A 10,608-nucleotide genomic window follows, 5' to 3' on the forward strand; every position below is an offset into this window, starting at 1 on the left:
CACCTCACGGCCGCCCCCTGCGGGCCACAACGCTCCCTGTCAACAACGTCTCGCGAGATCTCATCGTGAGAGGGAAACCGGAAGTGTCGGGCGAGCGCGGCCGGGACGCGGCGTCGGTGGCGAGGGGCGGTGAGGCGGCCCCGGGCCCGCCGGGCTCCCTCCTTTCCTTCTCCCCTCCCTTCGTTGCCTCAACCGCGCCAGGTACCCGTCATGGAGGCGAACGCGCCGAAACGGAAAGAGGCGCGAAAGTCTCTACGGATCAAAGTCATCTCCATGGGCAACGCAGAGGTGGGGAAGGTGAGAGGGCAGCCATTGGCGGTTGGGCGCTGAGCGGCAGGCTAGCTGTCCAATCGGTAAGCGGGCTTCTTACCAAAGAGGCGGTGGATTGGTGGCCTTGGCGGACTGCGGGAGCCAATCAACAGCGAGCCGCTCTGTGCGGCTCTACGCAGGGCGGGACTACGGCCTGAGCTAGGTTTCTATTGGCTGGCGGCTCCTGGCGGGTGTCATGGCGGCGTTTTGGCCGTGCTCTGAGCTCCGGGCTCGGCGGCTCTCATACGTCTTCTCACGGCCTTTCTGGGCAGAAACTGTGCCCTGCTCTGTGGGTGGGCCCGTCCTACAGCCAACAGAAACTAGCTGTCCTGGAATCGGCTCTTTGAAAGGGTAGATAACTGCAGGATATGGGGAAATGGTTTTAAGTTGAGGGAGGAGAGATTTAGGTTGGATGTCAGGGGGAAGTTCCTTACAGAGAGAGTGGTGAAGTGCTGGAACAGCTGCCCAGAGAGGCTGTGGATGCCCCGTCCATCCCTGGAGGTGTTCAAGGCCAGGTTGGATGGGGCCCTGGGCAGCCTGGTCTGGTATGAAATGTGGAGGTTGGTGGCCCTGCATGTGGCAGGGGGTTGGAGCTTCATGGTCCTTGAGGTCCCTTCCAACCCTGCCCATTCTGTGATTCTGTGAATCCCTCTCTGCTTCCTTCAGGGAGAGTCCTGTGCTGGAGTTCCAGTGAGAGGAGCCTTTGCTCCATGCTGTCAGTGCCTCTCTTTAAGGCACTCGGGTGCTCTGAGGTGATCCCAGCTTCCATCAGGAGCTCATTGCCTTCTTTTTTTTTTTTTTTTTTTTTAGCAAGTGGCCTGGCCGTCCTCCAAAATAGAATCATAGAATGGCCTGGCTTGAAAAGGGCCACAATGATCATTTAGTTTCAACCCCCTGCTATGTGCAGGGTCGCCAGCCACCAGACCAGGCTGCCCAGAGCCACATCCAACCTGGCCTTGAATAAAGGATGAGGCTTATCCCCCAGTCAGGGACAGAACCAGGGCTGGAGGGACCCTAATGCACTTTATAGCAGCCTGGGCATACAGCGTGAAATGTTCTTTGTTGACTTTTGGGGAACTGAGGCCCCCCAAGCCCCCAGATACACAGCTTATCCAGTTCTGATGTTTTACAGAGGGTAATGAATCAATTTTGTGACACTTCCGTCTCCAGACACATAGGCTTTACAATCTGGAATCTTTGTGGTAATGAAAGGCTTTTGCCAAGATAAGAGGTCACTTTGACTACTGTTTTCACCCCTACACATCATAGAATCAGAATGGCTTGGGTTAGAAGGGACCTTGAAGCCCATGCAGTTCCAAACCCTGCTGTGGGCCAGCCAGCCACCAGCCCAGGCTGCCCAAAACCCCATCCAGCCTTGCTTTGGGCGCTGCCAGGAAAGGAACATCCATGGATTCTCTGGGCAGCCTGTGCCAGTACCTCACCACCCTCAGAATTAAAAAAATACCTCCTGACATCCAGTCAAAATCTCCCCTCTTTTAGTTTAAAAACATTCCCTCTTGTCCTATCACTATCACCTCAGTCACTCAGAACAGTTTTAGTTCTTTTGTGGAATGTGGCCTGAAGGTCAGGCCTTGGGCTCTGAGCTTTCTCTTCCAAACAGCTAAGAAATAACACTCAGGAATGGGATCTTGTTTTCTTCTTCCTTTTGCATAAAGAAAGCCTCTCTTGGTGAATAATGATGCCACCATTTTGTTGATTTAGGGACATAGGGACAGACAGAGCAGCCTGTCAGTGAATTCAGTATTAATATGAATCGTAGTCCCACAGTGTGGTCTCTTCCCAGTGAAATTCCCTTTTTCTTTCTCCCAGAGCTGCATTATAAAGCGCTACTGTGAGAAGAGATTCGTTCCCAAATACCTTGCAACTATTGGTATCGACTATGGCGTCACCAAGTAAGTTCCTTCATGGTGAGCTGGGAGAGCGAGGTGGGCTGCATGGTCACAGATGGAGTGGGGCAAAGTGAGGTGTCTGCAGCTGCAGACAAAGGGGAGACATCAGTGGTGCTGTTTTCTGTCCCACTGCTTCTGAGTGACTACTCTGCCTTGAGTCAGGCTTGCTGTGGAGCACAGAGCAGAGCCACGTTGGTTTCCACAGCAGTCAAATAATCTGCATTTCAAGCACCCCTGGTAATATAGAACCCCATTGCCATGTTGCATCCAGAACTAGTGCTTTCCTCCTTGTCTGACTAGCCCTAGCTGTAATCTTATATCCGTTAAACCCCAGAATCAGAACTTATTATTGATCTATTTGGGGCTGATCACTCAGCTCCTTCTCCACAGAGGGCTGGCAGAGAAGGGAGTATTCCTATGGAGACACAGTTTGCACAGGGATTGAGGTAGAGTTTCTGAACCGTTTCTTATCTCTCCTTTCAGAGTACAAGTCAGAGACCGAGAGATCAAAGTGAACATCTTTGACATGGCAGGGCACCCATTCTTCTACGAGGTAAGGCAGACCCAGCTCTGGGCACCACACCACAGGGCTGCCCTCAGCCTGCACGTCTCTGTACCATTTAGCACCTGTCAGCTTTCTTCAGCATCTCTGGGGGGCTTAGAGATGCGGTCCATCTTGTGCCTGAATGACACGGCTGGTCTTGGATCGTCACTCTGCCTCATACAAATGGGTCTCTTGGTCAATTCCCAGACCTTATTGTCTCCCCAGCAGTCAATATGACGCTTTGTTCCTCTTTTCTCTATTGTGCAGAGATTGGTCTTTTAGGAGCTGATCACTCTTGTGATGAGCCTGGGATTGTTGCAGTAATGGTATCGCATGCCTAGCTTTTGCTGGTACAAAAAAGCTTTTGCTTTTTGTTCCTGCAGGTGAGGAATGAGTTTTACAAGGACACGCAGGGAGTCATCCTGGTCTATGATGTTGGACAAAAGGAGTCTTTTGATGCTCTGGATGCGTGGCTGGCTGAGATGAAGCAGGAGCTGGGCCCCCACGGGAACATGGACAACATTGTCTTCGTTGTCTGTGCAAACAAGGTAGGCCATGGCAGGGAGCCACGTTTGTGTTGCATGTTACTCAGTGCTCATTGTGTTCCCAGCATGAGCCAAGCTATTGAGCTCCCTCCAAAAAGGAAATATTGTTAGGTTATAGGGAAGACTTTCAAAGAGCTTGTATTTGAGGAGTATTGGAGGCCTCATTTCAACAGGGCTCGGGGAATATGGTGACATACACCGGTCAGAAAGGGATCAAGCAGAGATTACATTATCTCTGAATTAAATCAATTCTCAGAGGCCTTTTCACACCTGTTGTCTGTGCTTTCTATCCATGCTGCCTCCATCCCTTCAAGATAAACAGTCTGCTTCTCCAACCAAACGTCATCACTAGATGATCATTCTCGGTTCTGTGCTCCTCCAGCTGTCACTGCAGACCTCGACTGGGCTCTGACTTTCCCTTTTCTCTCATTTTAGATTGACTGCACAAAGCACCGCAGTGTGGATGAAAGCGAGGGGCGGCTGTGGGCAGAGAGCCGGGGCTTTCTTTACTTTGAGACATCAGCACAAACAGGAGAGGGAATCAATGAGATGTTCCAGGTAACGTAGAAAGAAGGCTGTGAGGGTACAGACACTGTATTTAGCCAGGATGGCAGATTGCAAAATATTCTCTGAACTTCTGGATCCCACAAAGCTCTTTGGCCCACTGCCCCAGAGGAAAAATCCAGTGAAGTGACACCCCTAGAAAGCTGTAGCTGTTTAGATCAGGGTCCGTACTGGTCCTCTCAGTCCTAAGCTGACCTTAGCGTTGCATGGCTCAGAGCTGATGATCCTTCTGGCTGCACTGGGAACGTGATCCAGAAATGCTCCTGTTGCCAATTCGGGTGCAGCACGGAGCTTGAAATGCAGAGGGAGAGCCGTGCAGTGGGGAGCTGTGGGCATTCAGCAGTTACACAGATGCATCCCCTGCACTTGACGATCAGTCAGCGAGGGTGGCAGAAGTGTTCCAGTGTCACTGCTACTGTCTTCAGGAACCATTCCCTTCTGCTGACTCCTTCCTGTGTCCGTAGACGTTCTACTCTGCCATAATTGACCTGTGTGACAACGGGGGGAAGCGTCCCCCCTCCAGCATGGGGGTCGGCTTCACTAAAGAGCAGGCAGACGCCATTCGTAGGATCCGCAACAGCAAGGACAGCTGGGACATGCTGGGAGTCAAGCCTGGAGCCACCAGGTGAGGCAGACTTTGACAATTTGCCAAACAGTCCATAATGTTTTTGTTTGCCTCTGTGGTCTCTTAGTGAGGTGCCTGCTGCTCACTTCGTCTCACATAGCAGCCAGGTACAAGTTGATCTAGCCACAAAGTTAGGGCAATGCGAAAGAAACTTTCTGGACTGTACACCAAATTTCCTCTTCTACCAGACAAGCCAGGCTGAATTTAAGGGAGGGAATGCTGAACATGACATCTTCATCTCTTCCAGCTACCCAGCTCTGTATCCTGTCTCCAGGCTGAGCTATTTGTAGTCATTCACTTGCCAGTCATGTTTGGAGTGGCTTCAGCTTTACCTTTCTTGCCCTCTCTCTGGATCAAGGGAAGCTTTTAGGCTGCTGTAAGGCTGCTGCCCACATTATCAAAAAGTCATTACAGTTCTTCCACTGTATCTTCCAAAAGACAAGCTTTTCCATTGCCTTCCTCAAAAGATCTCTGGTTAGGTGGAATTGGTTAATATTTGTGTAAGAGGTTGGATATTGAATCTTCCAGTTCTGCTGTGTGACTTGGGCAGCTAAAACAGAGCCCCAGAGCTTTGTCTTACTTCTCTCTCTCTGAAACTCAGGAACAGCCCTTTGTACACTTTGTGGAGAGCATGGAGAGTGAATTTTTGGATAACATACATCATTCAGCACTCTCCAGTCAGCTCTCTGAAACGTAAGTGTTGAGCACGATCTCTCCTCCAGGCCCTCTGCATCCACAGGCAGAGATCAGCAGCTCTGCAGAGCAGGTTGTGCTGTGATCGCTGGCACGGATGGACTCACCTCTCTCCCTGGGTGCCCCCCTCTCTTCACAGCCTGCAGCAGGAGACGAGGTGTCTGCCTTGGACCAGATACCAGAGCTTAAAGGGCTGACGTGATGTGCGGTGCCTTCGCCCTGAGTGTGTAGGCAGTTTGATGTGGAGCTGAGTCAGGGTGCGTGTGCCCCCATGCTCTCTCCCAGCTTTCTGTGCTTGTGGTGCCAGAGACTCAGCACACCAGGGCACATGGCTCAGGCACGTGTGTGGTGTGGTGGGTGCATTTGTGCCTGCACAACCACAGAAAAACAGGATCATTGAGTTTGGAAGGGACCTTTGGAGATCATTGAACCCAACCCCTTTGCTAAAGCTGGTTCTCTAGAGCAGAATACACAGGAAAACATCCAGGTGGATTTTGAGTATTTCCAGGGAAGGAGACTCCACAACCTGTCTGGGCAGCCTGTGCCAGTGCTCTGTTACCCTCAAAGTAAAGTTTTTTCTCATGTTCATGTGGAATTTCATGTGTTCCAGCTTGTGCCCATTGCCTCATTGCTCAGCACCACTGAAAAGAGCCTGGCCCCATCCGCTTGACACTCACCCTTTAGATATTTATAAGCATTGATAAGACCTCTTCTCCAGGCTGAGTTCCAGGTCTCTCAGCCTCTCCTAAAAAGGGAGATGCTCCAGGCCTCTATAACCATCTCTGTAGCCCTCCACCAGCCTCTCACCAGCAGTTCCCTTGACTTTCTTGACTTCCCTTGTTCTTTCTTGACTGGAGGAGCCCAGAATTGGACACAGTGCTCGTGCTCTGCCACGACAGAGTAGAGGCCACGTCTCACTTCCCAGATAACTTTCCAGGTGTAAGACTCTACACTTGTTGAAATCTCATCAGGTTCCTCCCTGCCCAACTCTCCATCTTGTCCAGGTCTCCCGAAATGCACAGCCTTCTTGTGTGTCAGCCACTCCTCCCAGCTTTGTATCATCAGCAAACTTGTTGAGGGTGCAGTCCATCCCTTTGTCCAGGTCACTGATGAAGATGTTAAACAAGACCAGACCCAGTACCAACCCCTGAGGAATACTGCTAGCTGCAGGCCTCCAACCAGACTGTGCTGCTGATCACAGCCCTCTGAGCTCTGTCTGTGGTGGATGTGTACCAGCCTCAGGAGAGTGTTTCTCCCCATCCTTTGCTCGTGCCATGCTTACAAGTACCGTGGGCACTTTTTCTTCTGCTCTTTGTCCATAGTTTCACTTCCAAAGCCTGGAAGTACTTGGTGCCAGCAAGAGAAGGGTTCAGAAGTGTCTATACAGCTGTGGCAAGGAAGGCAAGGAATGGTTATGTGCTACTCAGGTCCCCTCACTGTTGTCTTGTGTTATCTCCTAGAGACGAAGTGAATAAAGCCTACAGAAAGCTGGCTGTGCTGCTCCACCCTGATAAATGTGTGGCTCCTGGGAGTGAAGATGCCTTCAAAGCCGTGGTGAACGCCCGAACTGCACTTCTCAAAAACATCAAGTAGTGAACAGAGCTGCTGAGAACTGGAAACCTTCCCTTCCTCCCAGCTAATTCCCAGGCAGCAGCACTGTCATGGGGCACCTCCTTCTTCCTCAGATTCATCCGCTGGCTTGGACAAAGACACTCCCACCACCAAGCATGGGAGCAGAACCATAGTATGATTGCAATGAGTCATAGAGGGGGCAGAGGGCTGAGGAGGGGCGAGGGACCCCCAAGCCTTCCCTGTGTTTATGGCCTCAAGTTGGCATAAGTGCTGAAAGCAGTGAATTGCCCACTTTCCCAGCTCTTCTACACTTCCCACAAACTACCAGCCATGGAGGAGGTTGGATGTGCAGCTCTAGCCTGTGGTTGCAGTGAGGGTAGGTTCGGTTTGGTTGCAAGGCTGTGTGAGACGAAAATGAATGAAGGGTTATGTAAAGGCTGAAGGTGGAATGAGACACATTCAAGCCTTGAGCCTAGCATCTGGCCTGAAAGCTGCTGCACCTGATAGTGCTGGGGTCGTGGGTTAGGGATACTCAGGACAGCAGCCTCGAGAGCTGCAGTCCCTCATGCTGCATGGTCCCTCCTTCCCAGCCCTCTGCTAGCCATCTGCACTGCTCTGACAAACTCTGGGGAGATGCCCTTGTTCCTGGTGAGGGACTGTCCTCAGGTGTGGGTGGCCCTTGGCTATTTGCAGATAGATGCCAGGTGCTGACCTCAGAGTCCCCCATCTTCACCCACACCTCAGAGCTGCATGTTGGAGTCGGTGAGAGTGGCAGCTGGCTCTGCAGGCCTGCTTGAGAGGAGCTGAGTCCCCGCATGAGTTACATCCCCAAAGGGAATGTGTTAGGCCTGGCTATGTAAGACAGCATCCCCAAAAATCCAGCACCCCATTCACATGTGCCAGTTCTGCCTACCTCCTTGGCCCTGTGTCTCCCTCTGGTTAGGTTAGCAGTAGAGGGGCATGTTCTTCCTCAGCCCTGTTTTCTGACAGCACCCTGCTTTGCTGGTTGTGTTACAGGTTTGTTTCTGCCTCACTGATCAGCAGGTGGGTCTGGGGTGCTTCCTCTTGATCACAGCTGCTGCTTTCTTAGAATATTCTTGTTGATTGGGAGAGGAGCACTGCTGGTAACCCCAGGAAGTGCTTGCAGAAGGTTGGGTCGGGCCATTGGGATCCTGAGAGAGGTCAGAGCCACGATGACTGCCTGTCTCAAGTGGGAGATCCTTGGGATCCTGAGATTTTGTCAGGAGACAGTTTTGTTACCTTGTTGCTGCTCTGTGAGCTTGGCAGAGAAGGACAAGACACTAAGCTGTGAAACTGAAGCCACTGAGTGAGTGAGTAAGTGAGTGAGTGAGTGATTGTGCCCATATCTCACCCCCAGAAGTATCCTGTTCAAAAGTTTATTCCAATGGTCAGTGCAATATATATATATTTTTCACTTAAAGGCAGCTAATCTGTGTTTCCCCTACAAACCATATCATCAAACAACAGTAGATCCCCCTCTTCTTGGCAGCAAGCATTAAGGGTCTTTAAGGCCAGCATCATTTTGCACTTGCTTTAGTTTCTGGTGCTAGGTTACTGGGAAGAAGAAACAAGCTGTCCTGCTGAGAAGCACTTTCTGCTCCTCCAGTGTTGATATCACAAGGGGAAATGTCATAAAGGGTCGGTGTTTAAATAGCTCCACATATCCTCTGCCGTGTGTATAAAGAGCTGGGCTGGGGGAGGTCAGCAGGACAGGGATTGGAGCTGCAATCCATTGCTCTGAGTCCTGTTCCACGCATTTTATAAGGCTGCAGAGTTCACTGGAAACCTCCCCACTTGCCTAGCAGAGGAAACCACTTGATTCTGGCTTCAGACCTATTTCTCTGCATTTTTTTCCACCGAGGAGGGTAAATAATCCCGTTGCTGAATGGTGCACTTTACTTTCAGGCTGAGATCTCGGAGCAGTTTAAAGGCTGCCTCAGTTCCCACTACTCAGGGGCTCTCCAGCTCTGCTGTGCTGTGCACGATCCCTCCGTTTGCTTCTCAGGTGACTGCCTGCTGCTGCTCTGGGTTCCTCCTGTCTGTTTACTGAGCTGACCGGATGTTTGGGGACAATTATACACAAGCATGTCACATCTAGCAATGCCGGTGACCTTCTAAGTTGTGTTATTTTTATAAATTAACCCTTCCCCCTCCCCTCCCCCTTTGGAACAAAAAGCCCTATGAGCTGTCCTCCCGCTGTGACTGCTTGCTGTTAATGTTTAATTGCCCTTTGACTCATTTCTCTCCGCCCCAGCTGGGTCTGGCCGAGGCTGGTGGTGAAGAGAGCTGCCCTCGAGGGTGATGGAGGCTGTGAATCAACTCTGCAGGAGGGGAGCTAGGCTATGGAGAATGATGTAGCTTCTGCAGGGATGCGATATGGGATGCAGTGGGGCCTGCAGCTCTCCCTGCCTCCCTTCAGGGGTCCCCTAAGGCAGAGGGTTGGCTCCATCCTGTGGCATCTCTGCACTGACGGCCCTGCTCGTCTGCTTCCTGTGTTGCACCTTCAGGACCCCAAACTCCAGCTTCCTTCAGCAAGGCTGTTCCCATCCAGGCTGGCTCTGTCTGCCCTAAACAAAGCAACTTTCCCTTCAGCATCCAGAAATGTGACAGAGAGCTGCTTCTAGAGACTGCTGGGAGCACAAAGCTTCCATCGGTGTGGTCCACAGGTACTGCCCACCTTCCTCCCAGCACTTGCTGGAGGCAGGAGCTGGGGAGCACACTGGCATTTCTGGTTTGGCCCGGTGCCTGATCACCCCCAGCCACTGTCAGGTCTGCTTTGTGCTGCTCAGTTACTCCCCTTTAGCTACAGCAAGACAGGGATAACCCCAAGCACTCCAGAAGCCTCATGAGGGCTGCGGCTTCAGCACTCTCATTTTGGTATTAATTATTACACAGAAGCAATTACTCCTCCTGGCAGTGGAGCCAGGACAGTCTCCCATTACAGCTGCTGGACCAGAGCTCAGCTGAGGTCGCATGGGTACCTGGCAGGGCTGCTTCGACTGTGGTCCAGGGCATCTCATCTCTGTCAGCTCTGAAGCATTGCCAGTTTTTCAGATCAGGGATGCAAGAGAGGAGCAGGCAGTGGAGCAGCAGTGAAACATGAAGGAGAGGGAACTTTTCTGAAGAGGTTTCAATGGGGGTGGTTTGGACAGCCTAGATGAAGGGGACATTTGGGAAAGCCTTGGTTTGCTCTGCTCCTCAGTGGGGATATTGGAAAGTGGCTGTCACCCCAGAGAGGGCCGTGAGTGGATGGCCCACGCATCTTTTGGGCTCCGGGTTTGGGGTTCCTGGCACCAAGTGAGGCTGAAGGCATTTGGTTCAAGAGATGCACATCCTCGTGGAGACCGTATCCCTGGTGCGAAGAAGGGGATGGGAAGGACGAAGCAGGGAGCAGCACTGAGTAGAGCAGGCTGGGATGCTGGAGGGGGCAATATGAGCAACCCCACCGGCACAGGAGCGTTGCCAGCTACCCAAGCCCCAAAGCGGGGTCCTCTGCGCTCCCCAACCTTCCCCGCAACCCAGGAAGGGCCGCCAGCGGTACAACCCCTCCCAACCCACCCCACCTCCCCACCCCGGCGGTACCACGGCCTCCCCGCAGCCGGCAGCGAGAGGGTTACGGAAGGCGGGGACGCATCGGGGCCGCACCGGTACGGGCACGACCGGCGGTGGGCTCCCTCCCCCGGCCCGGGGAAGCCCCGAGCGAAGCCCCCGCGGGGCCGGAGCCCTCCGGGATGCGGGAGGAGAGCAGAGGATGCTGTCGGGAGCGGCGGGGCCGCACCTGCGCTGCCGCAACCGGGAGGCGGCGGGGCTGGGGCGGGGGACGGG

The 10,608-nt window shown here is 52.6% G+C and overlaps 2 protein-coding genes across 2 annotated transcripts in view; one reads left to right on the forward strand and one right to left on the reverse strand.

The window, feature by feature from the left end:
* The window catches only part of EFR3B (EFR3 homolog B), a 44,416-nt gene extending 44,271 nt beyond the window's left edge, over positions 1-145 (reverse strand). Inside the window, exon 1 of the mRNA XM_019613365.3 lies at positions 4-145. The gene's annotated coding sequence lies outside the window, so the exon portion shown is untranslated. The remainder of the gene's footprint in view (positions 1-3) is intronic.
* Positions 146-155: 10 nt separating this feature from the next.
* On the forward strand, positions 156-8,203 carry DNAJC27 (DnaJ heat shock protein family (Hsp40) member C27). Its single transcript, XM_085218243.1, has 7 exons — positions 156-297; positions 2,140-2,222; positions 2,703-2,772; positions 3,147-3,311; positions 3,744-3,866; positions 4,337-4,497; positions 6,651-8,203. The coding sequence occupies exons 1-7, from the start codon at positions 211-213 to the stop codon at positions 6,781-6,783; spliced, it is 822 nt and encodes a 273-aa protein (XP_085074369.1). The 5' UTR covers positions 156-210; the 3' UTR covers positions 6,784-8,203.
* Positions 8,204-10,608: the final 2,405 nt, after the last annotated feature.

Source organism: Meleagris gallopavo, chromosome 2 (assembly GCF_905368555.1).
Source record: "Meleagris gallopavo chromosome 2, MGAL_WU_HG_1.1, whole genome shotgun sequence".
In the NCBI taxonomy this organism is placed as follows: Eukaryota; Metazoa; Chordata; class Aves; order Galliformes; family Phasianidae; genus Meleagris; species Meleagris gallopavo.

Coding starts and splice junctions, on each gene's coding strand:
- DNAJC27 (XM_085218243.1), top strand. CDS start 211: ATGGAGGCGAACGCGCCGAAACGGAAAGAGGCGCGAAAGTCTCTACGG. Junction 298..2,139: donor GCAACGCAGAGGTGGGGAAG/GTGAGAGGGCAG, acceptor TCTTTCTCCCAG/AGCTGCATTATAAAGCGCTA. Junction 2,223..2,702: donor ATCGACTATGGCGTCACCAA/GTAAGTTCCTTC, acceptor CTCTCCTTTCAG/AGTACAAGTCAGAGACCGAG.